The following is an 18,067-nucleotide window of genomic DNA, read 5'->3' on the forward strand; positions in this document are numbered from 1 at the left end:
TGAATGCCCAGCTCTCTCTGGTCAACAATGCTGACAAGGTCCCTACCATTAACTGTGTAAGTCCTGCTCAGACCTTGGCAATGGAGGAGGGTGAGAGCTTCATTCCCCTAGCAATGTCACTTTTTTTTCTCTCAATCCGTTGAAATCATTGCTTCCGTTTCAAAGCTTGTTCAGAGTCCCTGATTTTGAAAGTGCTATAAAACCAAACAGACAATAAAATACATTATCTATCTAATTCTAATGTTTTGAACACAACACACCCCTTTTAATTTTGAAGTAACTAGTTGATTAAAATTACTCTGCGGCGAAAACCCCTCCCTGCTCTCTATTACTTTTTGTTTTATGGGAATTACTGGATAATTTGATTTTTTTTTCATGTACAAGAGACCGGTGGCTGCATTTTTAACTTGCTTCCATTGGCCAGATATGAACTGTGAAGCTTGCTCTATGGATTAGAGAGGGCTCTGACTGTGACGTACTGTATCTCAAATTCAGCTTCATAATCTAAAACTCAAACTGGTTTGGAGGCTCATTTACAGAAACCCAAAAATTGTCACTTGTAGAATATTCAAAAATCAAACAAAGCAGAAAAAAAGACAATTTTAATCTTCCCGAAGGTTAAAGCAAGAAGCAATTGACATACTGAATATGCTATAACACAAAGGCACAGTCTTTCGTCTATGTAGCAGGGAATTTGTGCTGGTATAGTATTATATTTACTTCACTTTATACCAGTTAATTAAGTGAGGTTTTTATTGTTGTTGCTTATTTCATAGGAGTACAATATGAGTTGGTGGGCAAAGAGTTAATGCTTTCTGTCAGAAAGGGTTATGCATCAGGAATAAATTGGAATCCCACAGACCAGGACTGAAGGTTTAGTATCCTGTCTTCCACAGAAGGGCAGGTACTAAAGTGCCCTAGGAATAATCAGATTTCCCTTCAAATGTATGTTGGATTGGGAAAGAAATAATTTTTCACATTGAGATTCATAACTAATCTCCAATCAAATAAACAAAGAAAAATGAATGGTGTTTGGTCCATTCTTTTATGAATTGAATTTATTTTCTAAACAGATTTCCCCTCCCCCACCCACCCCCTTATGAAGAATTGGCTGGTTCGAAAGAGTGATGTAATGCACTGGCTAATGGACCTACTGCAGTACTGCATTTTCTTTCTGATCTTTGACTCCAGTTATTTATATCCTTGGTCGTTATTTGTTTAAAATTCACTCTTGTGCTGAATGTCCGTATTGGGAATGTGTGTAAAGCTCATAGTATCCTCTCAGGGTGATGCCATAAAAACTGCCTGCAAGGCCTATTAAAGGCAATAGCTTCTGTCGATTTTCCAGTCCAGGTATAAACATTGAGATTGTATTTTGCACCTAGGATTTATACATGGCATAATAATTGGGGATCGGCACTTCAGAATTTTCACTTTATCAACTTATCACAATCTTTTTTATTCTGTGACTGCAGATAATACAAATGTGACAGAACAAAAAAAATTAAGCAGCAATAAAATTCCACTTTTCCATTCCCCTTCCTTCCCAAGTATCATTTTCTGAATGCAACAACTTAGGCTAAGTAAAATCTTGCATTGCTGCACAGACATTGTAGCCTCTTCAGTAATTTCTTCACCTGAACCTAGATAATTCATGCCAGTAGAAAATCTGTCTTTACTGATAATGGATGTTTTAGCTAATTATGATCTGTCTATTTAAGTGTCCTATACATTCTTCACAGCAGAGGTCACAAGAGAATAACTGTGAAGTTGAACTTTGCCTGAAATATTGCTAGTCCTCCTGGTTTAAGCTTCCAGAAATTAACTGAAATGCCACATCCCTTCCTTTCTGACTGAGAGTCAATAAGTCAGCATATATCACTTTTTTTGTAAAAATTCAAATATAAAATTCTATAATTTTATGGTCCGTTTTTCTGAGAGGCCCATATGAGGTTGCCATAGTCTCACCAGACTATAAGGCTGCTTTCTCATTAGAGAAAGAGATGGCTGGTGGTGGTTTAACCTGAGGTCGTCATACCTCCGATGAGGGGAGAGGTTGAGAAAGTGAGGCCTTCGCAGTAACCTCAACCAGTGATAGGAATTGAACCCTTGCTGTTGGCATCACACATCAACTGTCCAGCCAACTGAGCTAAACTGATCCCAATTTGGTTTTAATAATAAAATCAGTAAACCAAGATACTGACATATGATACGATTTGAAAACCCGCAGTAAAAATACAATTCCATTTATCCTAACACCAACATGTTACTGTACCTCAAACATAAAGAAATTAACTTCTTTATCACATCTGTAGTTCTAAATTTACTTTTTTTTTGAATAATTCCTAGTCTTGAGCATTTGGTAGCCCCTTCCTTGGTTAGCCACACAATTGAGCTCAGATTTCCTGGACTTCGAATAACCTCATTCGGGATTCAAACCAACAATTTCTAGTCTGCAATATTTAAATTTTAAATCCTAACACCTGAGGTAAACCTTATTTCCTCACAGGTCCAAAATAACTCCTTCCTCTGGGAGAATCTGGTTCATATATCTAACTTCAAGTTTTGTGAACTGAGGAAAAAGAATTTTCAAGCTATTGGTCTTTTTCCAAGAAGAAAATAATTCCTGATTCCTCTAAAGCCAAAGCAACCTATTGCTCCTCAATGTTTACTCTGCCCACATATAAGACACTTGATGCAAACAAATCCCTATTATAGCCATGAGTTAGAGATGCCGGTGTTGGACTAGGGTGTACAAAGTTTAAAAATCACACAACACCAGGTTATAGCCCAACTGGTTTAATTGGAAGCTCACTAGCTTTCAGAGCACCGCTCCGTCATCAGGTGGTTTCTATCATGTCCTTGAGCTGGAATGCACATTCACAGCTCGATGTGCATTCCAGCTCAAGGGCATGATAGAAACTACCCAAAAGCTAGTGTGCGTCCAATTAAACCTGTTGGATTATAGCCTGGTGTTGTGATTTTTTTAACTCTGTTATTACCACAAGCACTCCCTCTCTCATACTGTTTTAAAAAAAATCATGACCTGTTCAGCATTGAACTCATTCACACACACAGTTCAAAATTCACACGCCACTCGTTCAAATTTTTATCTTGAAAGTAAATAAAATTTTTAAAATGTGTACATCACACTCCTTACATCACACAATCCATTTTTCTCAAAGAATATTTTCATTATTTAATAGACAAACATAGCAGAACAAGACAAAAATTGTAAAGAGCCTGATGTGTTATTTTATAATTTGCAAAACATTTTTTCTGTATTTGTCAGGTTCTGGTCAAAGTGACAGCATTGTAGTTTTATGTAACATTTTCATGTTGGAAACCTGTCTTAGAGCACTATACAGTGTGACGAAAGAAAAAGAATCGTTAGAAGGAATTGTCAGGTCAGGCCAAGAGATTAGGTGGAAAGAAACATTTTCAGAAGGATGACAGAAGGTAAGGCATTGAGATAGGAATTTCAGTGGACAGGGATATTGTGCCTGAGTAGTATATGGGCTATGAACAAGAATTGAATCAATATCCGAGAACTGAGGAATGCAAGCAAGAACAAAACACTACAATGAGATGAGAAAAATCGCCATTTCTGGACAAAAGTAAGAATGTTGTAATTCATACGTTGGTGGCAGTGTTTTTAAACTTGACATTTTTGATAATACATTACACTTAATTCTACATGTATTCATAAAACCATGCAATAAAATACAATGTGAATGTGCATTCCAGCTCAAGGACACGATAGAAATGTTTCTGGTAATTCATTGGGACAAGGGAATGTGTTCAGCAAATTCACTATCATTCTTTCTATTTTTAAACTGGAAGTCTGCTTGCTGGCATGGGGGACATCATAATACACTTAATTCAATACTCTTAATGTATCCTTGCAACACAGATCAGAATACTATTTTATGCTATTCCACATGAAACTCAGCCAAAAAATATGGACAACTGCTGTGTGTCCAGTACTCTATCAGTGGCTATATTGTCTTTTCCACTTGCCTCCATCCTTAGAGCCAGACTGAGCCTTTAACTTCCAATAAAGAACATAAAGTCAGCAGAGTTGGTGCAAATGATGTATGTTAGTACTTCGGTATTGTGCTGCACTTCCAGTATTCCTTCAGTAGAAAAGTATTATTTGAGATATAACATTGAAAAAAAGACTTATCATTTCTATCACGAAAGTTCTTCCATGAGGGATTCTATTATCTGCTTCAGACTCTTATAGTACAACTATTATTTTTTTTTCCCCTCCAGCTCATTTCAGATACTCCCTGCCTACTCATTACATACCTATTGTTGCTAACCTGGGCACCTGCCAGCTCTTCTCAAAAACAGTGAGCAACGTGCAAGAAAAATTGAAAGATTGAATTTTCTCTCTCTCTCTGAGAGATATCAACTCACCTCTTATGTCCTCCCCATAGTTTTGCAACTGATTCGATGCTTGTTGTGCTATTTTGGAGCTCATCCCTCTAGCTATTGCCCAGTTTTAACTTTGCACAGCTTCAACAGCAGGAATGACTCTTGACAAATTTTGTGCAGTTTAATTACTAGTTGATTTCTTCTGGCTGTTACTAAGATTCTATAGCATCTACATTCTGTAGATGTTTTGAGTTCCAAACGCCAACAAGGAGTGGTGTGTCAGGTGCTGAAGGAGGTTTTTCTTTTTGCTGAATATCCATGCTGTAAAGACAGAAGAACTAGCATTGGGAGTAGAGCACACAGCCTGTCAGCCCTGCTCCCCACTCCATGTAATCAAAGCTGATCTTTGGCTTCAACGCCTCGTTCCCTATGTCCCTAGTTTCCTTGCAGGACCAAAAAAAGTCTATCTCAGCCTTAAATATACTTAATGATGGGCCATCATTGGACAAAGAATTTCCAAGATTCTCGGTCTTTTGAGAGAAGAAATTTCTCCCCATCTCAGTCCTCTCTTGATCCTGAGGCTGTGGTCCTGTGCATGCTCTTTGATCCATTTAATGGCAGCGGTCATACTAAATGCACCCTAAACCATCTCCAGCTTGTACGTCACAGTAAGTGGGATGAGCAGGAAGTGGGAAATGAGTAGGAGGGTTCGGTATGATGATACTATCACCTTTGTTTCGTCTGTGCCCCTCACCATGCCCTTGGCCATGGCAGTAGACATTCCAACTATGGTCAGCACCATGGAGTTAGGACTTGCAGAGACGCCTGTCCATTTCCACTTATTTGTAGCTGCTTCTGGTTGTTGGTCACCTTGTTCCACAAGAAAGAGGGAAATATGTTATTGATTGTCATGTAAACTGTAGAATATGGCTGATATAGTTGTATAACAGGCAAATCATCTCTGAGCTGTGCCTGAATTTTGCACAAGCATTAAGCATGTGAGGGTAAGCTCAGGCATTTGAATGTTTGACAAATAACTTGACGAGCATTAGCAGAAGGCAATATCAAGTTGGTGTTCTACCTGCATTACATTGAATAACCAGAGGTTTATCTCACAGAGCAATCCCTGTACCTGCTTTCAGGAGCTATCCAAATAAACTCTCATAGGATTGTGTGAGTAATGAGTTCATTCACATTGCCGCACATCCTGAAATGATGGCAACCATCTATTCTAATAATAAGAAATACCCAAAATATTCCTGTCAAATGCTTGTCCACAAGACAAGATGAAGAACCTTTTTGTAACTCTTAAATCAAAAGAGACAAAAAGGACTTGTTTTGATATTAATAATTTGAGAAGTTATTCATTTTACAGATGACAGCAGAGGCTGAGCAGCTGGTTCTTTCTATGTAACAGACAGTAAACATGTAGAGAACCCAGGAGGCTCTCACTGTAATGATTGCTGACTGCTCTTTTTCCACGTCAAAAAATGTGGGTTTATATTCCCAAATGATTCTTTGATACTCATGAAGGTTCAACTCAACTGCAATAATTTGGCTTTGCTACATTTCCTGTTACTAAAATGAATAAACCACCAAACCAAAGCATTGGAATTTCAACCCTCCAACTCCAAGCCTAACACTGAGCCGAGGATAGCTCTGAATTTAGAACTACCTTATACCGTTTCTCTGCCAGGAGCAGGGGTACGGCCGATGGCTCCTAGGTCCTGCTCTGCTGTTCTTTGAGATTTTGGTCTTCCCACACCTTCTCTCTATCACTTGATGTCTATGCGTCCAAAAGTCCATTGAATTTTTTTTTTAATATAGACAGTGAATGAACATCCACAGCATTTTGAAGTAAGAAAATGCCAACATTTACAACATTCATCTTGGTTCTCAATAGCTGAAGCTTTATGTTTTGATCTTTAATTCCAGATTTCAGCCTGTTGGCACCTATCTTGTTAAGTCCTTCAATGACTTTATGTTTTAGTAAGATGATCTCTTTCGCTTTTTTAAACTTAAACTCAAAGGCCTAATCTCCTCTTTCTCCACAATACACCCATCTCAGGAATCGTGCCAGTGAATTTTCATTGCATTCGCTCCAAGACAAGTATATCCTTTCTTTGGTGAGGAAACCAGCTAAAGAGTAAGACCTCTCTACTCTTATAATCCAATTCTTCTGTAATAACATTTAACATAATAAAATGCCTAAATGTTCTATGATTTGTACATAAGGATAGACTGGTTCCTCTGTATATTAACACTCTAAAGCCTCTCACCCTTAAAATATAAATGTAGATCATTTAACCAACCGAAAATGATAACTGCACATTTCTGTCTTGTTTTTCTCTCTCACTTAACCTGTCCATATCCTTTTGGACCAGACTTTTTATCTTCCTCGTGACTTGCTTTCCAATCCAGCTTTATATAAAGTGAAAGTGGGTACTTTCTATTCTGTTTCTTCAACTGAGTCATTGATATGTCAGACACATCAAAACCTTTCACCCAAGGGGCCATGTTCCAGTTTTGTTTCTGAATCATGAGGCCAGTGATGTTTTGTCTAGGGTTGGGATTGAAATTGGTCAAATACTGTTCAACAACCAGTATCCAGGAGGATGGGTAGAGGAGTGAGGGATGGTGCTGAAAGATTGGCAGTGGTCTGACAGCACACATCCCATGAACTTGACTTTCAAAAAGTTCTCTCCTGCAAACTTTAGTTCATGACACCTCTGCGGTGCAATGAACGGAGTCCTTTAAAACCTGGCTTGACTATGTCAGAATTGCAGAAGGCAAGGACATGGTGATATCCGCAATGAAGCCGGCCAGTTGCAAATGCAAGGTTGCAACCTGAATTCTTGAAGATCCTAATGAACATGGAAAAGCTTGGGAATGGTATCAGAATCCTGGAATCAGGAACTGCCCAATTTTTTAAAACTTCACCCCTGACTTGATGAAAATCCAGGCAGCTGTGTTGTCATCTAAAATGGAAGGACTTAAGGAGAGGGATCATCAGTTAATCATTTAGAAACAATTGCTCGTGACTGGCTAAAGGGCAGCATTGGTGAGGGCCTTTGAAGAACAGGAGTAGGCCATTCAGCCCCTTGAGCCTGTTCCATCATTCAATAAAATCCTAACTGACCTGTGGTCCTGATTTGGAGATGCCGATGTTGGACTGGGGTGTACAAAGTTAAAAATCACACAACTCCAGGTTATAGTCCAACAAGTCTATTTGGAAGCACTAGATTTCAGTGCTGCTCCTTCATTAGGTGGTTGGAGTATAAGATTGTAAGACACAGAATTTATAGCAAAAGTTTACAGTGTGATGTAACTGAAATTGTATGTTGAAGAAAACCTGAATTGTTTGTTAAGTCTCTCGTCTTTTAGAATGAACCTGTTGGTTTCAGTTCTTTCATATGTAAATTGCAGAACATTCAAAAGTCACATTCTCAAGTGAACTTTAACAATTGATGCTGCTGCCCAGTTTCCTAAACGGGGAGTGGGCTTAACAGAAAATTCCGAGCCCCAGAGGGAATGAATTGAATCAATTAACCGAATAATCAATTATCCGAACGAAATAGTGCCGGCCCATCTCGTTTGTATAATCAAGGTTCCTCTGTGTCTGCCCTTTGGCCCATATCCCTCGATGTTTTGCCTAACAAAGGTTTCTCTATCTCAGATTTAAAGTTAATAATGCATCCAGCATTCACTGCTGTTTGTGGAAGAGTTCCAAATATCTACCAATCTTTGTGTGTGGAAATGCTTCCTAATATCTGTCCTGAGTGATCTGGCCCTAATCTTCAGACCCTGCCTCAGTTCTAGAATCCCCAATCAGTGTAAATGGTTTATCAACTCTGTCTGTCTGTCTGTGTCGTAGAATCTCTACAGCACAGAGAGAGTCCATTGGGCCAATTGACTCTGCACTGACCCTCCGAAGAGTATCCCGCCTAGAATCAGTGCCCTCCCCGCACTCCCCCACCAACCCTTTCCCTGTAACCCTGTATTTCCCATAACTAACCCACTAACCTGCACCTCTTTGGACTGTGGGAGGAAACCGTAGCACCAGAGGAAACCCATGCAGGCACTGGGAGACACAATAGTCGCCCAATGCTGGAATCGAACTGGATCTCTGATGCTGTGCAGCAGCTGTACTAACTTCTGAGCCACTGTGCTGTCTTTTCCTGTTAATATTTTGATGGCTTAAATAAGAACACCTTCAACATTAAAAGTTGCACCAGGTAACGAGAAGTAGCAAGGCACGCACTGAATAGAATTACATGCTTAAACTGAACTCAAAAATGTGGATGTTTACTTGCCATGGTTTGTTGACAGGAACAAGTCTACTTCAGGAGCTGGTGTATCTAGTGAGCCAAGATGCTGACCCAGATGAGATTGGAATAATGAATATTGATGAGCAAGTGCCTGTGCTGGAATACCCTCAGCCTGGCCTTGACATCATTAAGGTAAGAGTACTTGAATTGAATGTGTTTCATTTCGTTCCAGTATGTGGCATGGATCAGGTTGAATCGCGTGTACAGCAATTTCAAATCTTGTCATTCTCTAACTCCTTTTGGTCGTGCAAAAACCCTTTTTTTAATCTTTGTATACCCCATTCTTTTTTTTCTCTCTCCTTCCTCCATCCCACTTTCTCCACTCCACACTGCCTTTTTCTTTTCCCCTTTTGGTGCCGTGTGAATGATCTTTGCCTGATACTACTTCTCACCTTTTCCAAGGCAGGGTGGGAGTTATTTAGAACCCACCAAAGGATGAACAAGGCGAGGATAAAACAAGGTGAAAGAGAAAATGAAATGCCAGCTAGTGAGAAACCAAAAGGAAGGCTATAAAAACTTAGTTAAGTCCGTGAAAAAATAAAGGCTGATCAGGATAAATGTGAGCCTATTCCTGGTGTATATGAGTGAATTTATAGTGGAGAATAGGAAAATGGATGGAGAATCTAAGCAATTACATGTGTCTGTCTTCATGGAGAAAAATACTGAAAGGGAGCCTGGAATACAGGGCAACAAATTGACAAACTGAAAACATTATTAAAGAGCTATGATTTGGAAAAAAAAATAACTGGATTAAACATTATAATTCTCCTGGACTAGATGTACAATATCTTAAAGTGTTGAAGGACATGGCTATAAAGATAGTGGAGACATTAGAATTCTGAAAAAGAACCATTATAAATTCTGGAAAGATTTCTGCAGATTCAATAGTAGCAAATATAATCCTGCTATTTAAGAAGGGAGGGAAAATGGAGAACTGCATACCCATTAGCTTGCGGTCAGTAATGGGGAAAATGTTATAATCTGTTCTAAAAGCTGCAGAACTGGACACTTAGAAGTAATGGTAAAATTAGGCTGAGTCAACATGGATTTATGAAAGGAAAATTGTGTTTGACAAACCTGTTGGAATTTCTTGGGATTTGACTCATAGCATAGACAAAGGAGACACAGTGGATGTGGCATATTTAGATTTTCAGAAGTCTTTTGATAAGGTCCCACACAGGTAGTTAGGAAATAAAACTGGAGTGTGTGGAATTGGGGGTAATATGCTAGTATGGATTGAGAATTGGTCATGGACAGAAAGCAGAGAATGGATGTTATTCTCAAGATGGTAGGCTGTTTCTAGTGGAGTAACACAAAGATCAGTGCTAGGTTGAGAACTATTCACAGTTTATACAAATGATATGGTTGTGGAGACCAATTGTAATATCTCGCATTTGTTGGTGAGACAAAATGTAAGTTGTGAGGAAGTTGCAAGGAGGCTTCACTCAGACTTGGACACACTAAGTAAATGGACATGAACATGGCAAATAGAATATAATGTGAATAAGTAATGTTATCTACTTTGGTAGAAAAAGCAGAAAGGCAGAATATTTCTTAAATGGTGAGAGCTTAGGCAGTGTTAGTGTCCGAAGAGACCTGGGAGTCCTTGCTCATGAGTCATTAAAATGTACTTTGCAGCTACAAAGATCAATAAGGAAGGTAATTGATACACCGGCCTTTATTAAAAAGGGATTTGAATCCAGGAATAAAAATGTCTTGCTGCAATTGAGACATGGCACAATATTTTATACAGTTTTGGTCCCCTTATATACTTGCTATAGAGGGAGTGCAAGAGAGGTTCACCAAGACTAGTGGAATTTTCTTATGAGGAGAGTTTGAGGAAACTAGGCTTGATTTCATTGAAGTTTGCAAAATTTAGAGTCATAGAGTCCTAGAGATGTACAGCATGGAAACAGATCCGTCGGTCCAACTCGTCCATGCCAACCAGATATCCCAACCCAATCTAGTCCCATCTGCCAGCACCTGGCCCATATCCCTCCAAACCCTTCCTATTCATGTATCCATAAAATTGCAATATTTAAAAGGCATTTGGATTAGCCTCCACCACTTCCTCTGGCAGCTCATTCCATACACGTACCACCCTCTGAGTGAAAAAGTTGCCACTTAAGTCTTTTTTTAAATATATCTTTCCCCTCTCACCCTAAACCTATACCTTCTAGTTCTGGACTCCCCGAACCCAGGGAAAAGACCTTGTCTATTTATCCTATCCATGCCCCTCATGATTTTATAAACCTCTGTGTAAGGTCACCCCTCAGCCTCTGACGCTCCAGGGAAAGCAGCCCTAGCCTATTCAAACTCTCCCTGTTGCTCAAATCTTCCAACCCTGGCAACATCTTTGTAAATCTTTTCTGACCCCTTTCACGTTTCACCCTTCCAATAGGAAGGAGATCAGAATTGAGCGCAATATTCCAACAGTGGTCTAACCAATGTCCTGTACAGCTGCCACATGACCTCCCAACTCCTGTACTCAATACTCTGACCAATAAAAGAAAGAATACCAAACGCCGCCTTCACTATCCTGTCTACCTGCGACTCCACTTTCAAGGAGCTATGAACCTGCACTCCAAGGTCTCTTTGTTCAGCAACACTCCCTCGGACCTTACCATTAAGTGTATAAGTCCTGCTAAGATTTGCTTTCCCAAAATGCAGCATGTCACATTTATCTGAATTAAACTCCATCTGTCAGTTCTCAGCCCATTGGCCCATAATCTTCTTTGCTCTCCACAACACCTCCAATTTTGGTGTCATCTGCTAACTTACTAACTGTACTTCTTATGTTCACATCCAAATCATTTATATAAATGATGAAAAGTAGAGGACCCAGCACCGATCCTTGTGGCACTCCACTGGTCACAGGCCTCCAGTCTGAAAAATAACCCTCTACCGTCACCCTCTGACTTCTACTTTGAGCCAGTTCTGTACCCAAATGGCGAGTTCTCCCTGTATTCCGAGATCTGTCCTTGCTCACCAGTCTCCCATGGGGAACCTTGTCGAATGCCTTACTGAAGTCCATATAGATCACATCCACTGCTCTGTCCTCATCAATCCTCTTTTTGTTATTTCTTCAAATAAACTCAATCAAGTTTGTGAGACATGATTTCCCACACATCAAGCCATGGTGACTATTCCTAATCAGTCCTTGCCTTTTCAAATACATGTACATCCTGTCCCTCAGGATTTCCTCCAACAGCTTGCCCACCACTGACATCAGGCTCATTGGTCTATAGTTCCCTGGCTTGTCCTTACCTCCTTTTTTAAATAATGGCACCATGTTAGCCAACCTCCAGTCTTCTGGCACCTCACCTGTGACTATCTATGATACAAATATCTCAGTAAGAGGCCCAGCAATCACTTCCCTAGCTTCCCACAGAGTTCTAGGGTACACCTGATCAGGTCCTGGGGATTTATTCACTTTTATGTATTTCAAAACATCCAGCATTTCCTCCTCTGTAATATGGACATTTTCAAGATGTCACCATCTATTTCCCTGCATTCTATAATGTTTTTATCAGGTACATGTACACTGGATGTTTTACCTGGCTAATGAGTGTGGAAGCAAGGGATATAATGTCAGAGTAAGGTGGAGGCCACTTAAGATTGAGATGAGGAGGAATCTTTGAAATCCTTGAGCCTAGAAGGCCGTGGAAGGTCAAACATTGAGCATGTTCAAAACAAAACAATACCTTTCCAGAGACTATAGACTTCAAGGGTGATAGTCCAAGATTGTGGCATTGAGGCAGATGATTAGTAATGATCTGGTTGGAGGGTGGGTTAGGCTTGGTTGAATGGCAACTTCTTTTCCTTTATTGCTATCAGCTCTGTAAAACACCCCAATGCTTGGATGCTTGTTCCATGTTCATCCCCTGGGTTGGAAATACTGTGGATGAAGGGACAGAACCCAATGGAGAGAAAAGCTGAAGAAACCTATTCATTTTAGAAAGGTAAATTGCTGCAGGTTGACTTTATCTTTTTCTTTAGGAACTGACATCCCCTCGCCTCATTAAATGCCACCTGCCGTATCGTTTCCTGCCCACGGACCTGCACAATGGACAGTCAAAGGTAAAACATCTGCATCAAGCATCTTCAGTAACAGTTTGCTGAAACTCTTCAGAAATTGATTTGAATTATAAATGTTGGAACTGAACTCAGTTTGGATATACATCCATGGGTCATTCTTCTCTTGAATGTTTCCTGCACTTTCTCCTTTACATATAGCAGTGGATCAGGGTGGGGACAGATGCTTATATTTGGGTATGGAGTAGGAGTGGCATTGATGCAGATCTGACACCCTGTTCCCAATGGGCTGCTGCAGGACACTTGCTGGTTGGATGAGTAGGTGCCTGGCTTAGAGCAGTGAGCTTTGTCAGTGATGAGGCTGGGAACTTGGTGTGGGAAGAAAGAATCACTTCATTTAAGATGGGACTGCATTTAAGATGGTGGAGTGAGTCTCCCGAGAGTATAAATGGGTGTATGTGTTGTCTGGGAGCCGGTGAGAGTGCATGAGAACAAGCGAGAGCAAGATAAGGGCCAGAGAGAAAGAGAGAGAGAGAGAGAGAGAGAAAAAGAGAGCATGAGCGAGACAGACTGTGTATGAGTAAGTTAGAGTGAGAGAGATGGTGAGGAAATTTGAGTGGGAGGGAAAGTGTGTGTGTGTGTGTGTGTGAGAAAAAAATGTGCATGTGTTTGAAACAGTGACAGAAAAGAGTGTGTATTTGCATGTGGGAGACTGAGGAAGGAGAGAATCAGACACAAACACAGCCTTTCCTTCATCTTCCTTTCTAAATCCTATCCACAAAGCAGCCTGAGGGAAGAGGAAAGCTTGGATTGAAAAATAACCAATTTTCAATCCCCGCCCTTTTCATATGAACTTCTGAAACCAGTTCAGAGTGTGTGCTATCAGAAGCTAAAACAGGTTCAGTGTTAGTTAAACTCAACTCCTTACACACTGGTCCCTGATCTCTTCCCTGGTGATTAGGGGCTCAGAACGAGGCAGTCTGTTTTCTAACTCTGTTTCTTAACTGAGATGACAAGAAAAGGTTTTATTAGTTGGATGTGCTGATTGGCACCTTATTTAATGGCTATGTTTATTCGTTCTTCATTCATCTAAATCGTCAATTTATTACTCTGAAATTTTTCTTTTTGAAATTCACGTTGACTGTTGTGCCAAACTTTTGCCTTCTGAACTGAAAATTGAAAAGTGGGCTCTCATATGAAAAGACTGCACAAGAGTGCTTTAGAAGATAGAATACCTGCTTCTGCTATTCACTGAGAGGGATTTAAAATTGTTCCAAATTTTTTTACCTTGAGGCTAGCAATCTACTCCTGTTGGTACACACCTGTTGTAACGGAGGGCACAGTAGAGGGAATTAGACCACGAACTGAGGGCGCTTGTGGCGCAGTGGTTGTGTCCCTATCTCTGAACAAGAGTTCCAGGTTCAAGTCTTACCTATGTACTAAAACCTCTTGTCTGATTGATTGGAAAACATCTAGATCAGGAAATGACGTATCATAATTTACCATGGGCCTTACAATACATGGACCCTGCGCTCACTTAATCAAGCAAGTAGTCCTGGAGTCACACAGCATGGAAACAGACCTTTTAGTCCCCCTTGTCCTTGCCGACCAGGCATCCCAATCTGACCTCATCCCATTTGCCAGTATTTTGCTCATCTTCCTCTTAAAACCTTCCTATCCATATACCCATCCAGATAGGTTTTAAATGCTGTAATCGTATCAGCCTCCACCACTTCCTCTGGCAGCTCATTCTAGACATGCACCACCCTCTGCATGAAAAAGTTGCCCCTCAGGTCCTTTTGTAAATCTTTCCACTGTCAGCATAAACCTATGCCCTCTGATTTTTGACTCTGCCACCCTAGGAAAAAGACCTTTGCTCTTCACCCTAACCATGCCCCTCATGATTTGATAAAATTCTATAATGTCACTGCTCAACCACTGATGCTCCATATAAAAAAGCCCCAGTCTACTCCATCTCTCCCTATAATTCAAACCCTCCGGTCCCAAAAAACATCTTTGTAAATCTTTTCTGCACCCTCACAAATTTAACAACATACTTCCTATATAAGGTGACCAGAATTGTACGTAGTATTCTAAATGTGCCATCACCAATATCCTGTAAAACCATAACATGACATTCTAACTCCTAAACTCAATGTTCTGACCAATGAAGGCAAGCATGTCAAACACAACCTTCACCAACCTGACTACCTGTGACTTCACTTTTTCAAAGAACTATGCACCTGCGCCCTAGGTCTTTTTTTTTTCAGCAACACTCCTCAGGACCCAACCATTAACTGTAGAAGTCCTTTCTTGGTTTGCCTTACCAAAATGCAACATCTCACATTTATCTAAATTAAACTCCATCTGCCACTTTCACCTTCATCTCCATTTTCCAGCACCACACTCTCGACTCTAATCCCCAGCATCTGCAGTCCTCACTCTCTCCTATATTACTGATCTGGCATGTTACAAATTATTTTTTAGTGTTGACCAAATTGTGTGCATAGTTGTTGTACAAGTTTCTCACCACAGGTTATATGCATGGCCAGAAATCCCAAAGATTTGGTGGTGTCTTACTATCAATTTCATCGTTCGTTACGTACAATGAGCTACAGGGGAACATTCCAGGAATTCTGCCGGCGGTTCATGAATGATAAGTGTAAGTATCAGAACGATTTCATTAAGTTGCTTCAGCCTGTACAAAAAAAGATTTTCAAAAGTGGAGTCAATCAGGCAACTGCATAATGCGTAAATCGACTGAGTTACCAACTAAAACCTTAACCTTAACCAGAACCACAACAACGGACACCCGAGCTACAAATCTTCAACCAGACTTTAAACCTTAAACTTGCAATTCACAGACATGCTAGCTTGGATTTTCTGTTCGTTTACAATCAACCTTTGTGATGAAAATAAACAGAACAAGCTCTAAAAAGTCATTATAATTGTCCTAAACTTTGGTTCTTCATCTATTCTCTTATGGTTCTGACTTCAATAAAAGTAGGAACTTAAATACACCAAGATACTAACAAACTTGCTAAAGGTACATTTATCTTAGGTTTAATTCCAATTTTTTTTACCCACTAAATATGAACATTTAATACTGTTTACTTGTATGAAGTAGGGGAATTGAAGAATTTTGTGCTGAAGCTTAATTCTATTGTCATATGCTTGGATATGCATCATGTTCTTTCTCACTGTTACATCTTAGTTGGTTAAGAGGTATTATGGCAGGTATTAACAGCCAGCCATATTTGCAAAATGATACATCACAGAATTGGGAGGGGGAAGGGAATCCCTTCTAGCAATAACTGTCCTTGTGCTTTTTGAAGGAACAGTAGGTCCAGTGGATGTTTGCAAGCAGCTCAGGCTGTACCTGAGCTGGATGACAGACATTGGCATGCTCACTGAGGTGCCCAAGGTAATGGTTACAACTGAAGTTTTCAACTATTGGTGGCAACAGAGCTGTGGTTGATAAGTGTAAAAGGAGTCTTATAAAAAAGGAGATAATGACACCCAACACAGACCAATAGAGTCATAGTCTTCGAGTCATACAGAATGGAAACAGACCTTTTGGTCCAACTAGTCCATGCTGAACATAATCCCAAACTAAAAAGTCCCAATTGCCTTTTCCCGGCCCGTTTCCCTCAACTTGTTTTTTAAATGTTGTAATTCTACCTGCAGCCACTACTTCCTCAGGACATTTATTCCACATGCGAACCAATCTTTGTGTAAAAGATTTGTTCCTCATGCCTTTTTTAAAGCTATCTCCTCTCACCTTAAAAAATGTGCCTGCTAGTCCTGAAACCCACCCTGCCGCACGCCCACACACCAACCCCCTCCCCCTCCTTGGGAAAACATAACTCCCATTAACTCTATCTATACTCCTCATTATTTTATAAACTTCAATAAAGTCACCTGTCAACCTTCTACACTCTGTTGAAAAAAATCCCAGCCCATCCAACCTTTATTTACGACTCAAACCTTCCATCCTGGCAAAATCCTGGTAAATCTGTTCTGAACCCTCTGCCGCTTAATAATATCCTTCTGATAACTGGGCAATCAGAACTGGACACAGTATTCCAGAAGAGACCTCACCAATGTCTTATACAACCTCAATTTGATTTCCCAACTCCTATACTCAAAGGACTGAGCAATGAAGGCAAGTGTGCCAAACGTCTTTTTTAACCACTCTGTCTCTATGTCATGCAAACATCAAAGAATTATGTACCTGCACCCCTAGGTCTCTCTCTGTTCTACAACACTATCCAAGGCCCTACCATTAACTGTATAAGCTCTGTCCTTGTTTGTGGTACCAAAATGCAATATCTCACATTTATCCAGATTGAACTCCATCTGCCACTCTTCAGCCCATTGACCCATTTGATCAAGATCCCTTTGTAATCTTAGAAAACATTTTTCACTGTCCACAATGCCACCAATTTTGGTGTTGTCCACAAACTCACTAACAATGCTCTCTATATTCTCATCCAACATTTTATATAAATGACAAAGAAAAGGGGAACCAGAATTAATCCTAGTGGGACACTGCTGGTCACAGGCCTCGAAACTGAAAAGCAACCCTCCACCACAACACTCTGTCACTTGCCATTAAGCGAATGATGTATTCAACTCGCAAGCTGACCCTGAATCCCAAGTGACCTAACTTTCCTAATTAGTCCACCATGCAGAACCTTGTCAAAAGTTTCGGTAAACTATGTCTACTGCTCTGTCCTCATTGGTCTTTTTGGTAACTTTCTCAAAAAACTCAATCAATTTTCCTTGCACAAAATTGTGCTGACTAAACTTAATCAATTTTTGCCTCTCTAAATGTTCATAAATCCTATCTTATATAATCACATCCAACAAATTACCCACAACCAAAGTCAGACTCGCAGGTCTATAATGCAATAATAACACAAGAGAGACCGAAGTCAAAACAATCAAATAAACAATTAACGTGGAAATCTGTCAGCCTCAGCTTCAAAAGTCAACATGCTCTGCTCACTAGTTGGAATCTCAAAAGTATCCATTTTAAATATATAAATAGATCTGCAGGAACTGTCCAAAAATACTGTAAATTTAATTGTGGGATTTTTTTTAACAAAATTGCCTGAAATGAGAGTTCAATGAGGCCCATGCAAATACTAAAACACTTTAGAAAAAATACCTTTAAAAATCAGGTCGTGTTATTGGTCACTTTGTAAATATACTGCTTGGGCCTTAGCCAATTTTGCAAGAGGTCTGCGCAGAATTTGCTGCAATGTTGCACAATCAGTTCCTAAATTTGTGGAGTAACCTGGAAATTATAAGCTTGGAAA

At 39.9% G+C, this 18,067-nt stretch overlaps 1 protein-coding gene across 1 annotated transcript in view; it reads left to right on the top strand.

Moving 5' to 3' along the window:
• sult4a1 (sulfotransferase family 4A, member 1) overlaps window positions 1-18,067 on the top strand; it is a 48,453-nt gene that overhangs the window by 14,360 nt on the left and 16,026 nt on the right. Inside the window, exons 2-4 of the mRNA XM_060839466.1 lie at window positions 8,710-8,840; window positions 12,708-12,788; window positions 15,279-15,405. Of these exons, the coding sequence (XP_060695449.1) occupies window positions 8,710-8,840; window positions 12,708-12,788; window positions 15,279-15,405 (339 nt within the window). The remainder of the gene's footprint in view (window positions 1-8,709; window positions 8,841-12,707; window positions 12,789-15,278; window positions 15,406-18,067) is intronic.

The sequence above is a fragment of the Hemiscyllium ocellatum genome, chromosome 19 (assembly GCF_020745735.1).
Source record: "Hemiscyllium ocellatum isolate sHemOce1 chromosome 19, sHemOce1.pat.X.cur, whole genome shotgun sequence".
Taxonomy (NCBI): Eukaryota; Metazoa; Chordata; class Chondrichthyes; order Orectolobiformes; family Hemiscylliidae; genus Hemiscyllium; species Hemiscyllium ocellatum.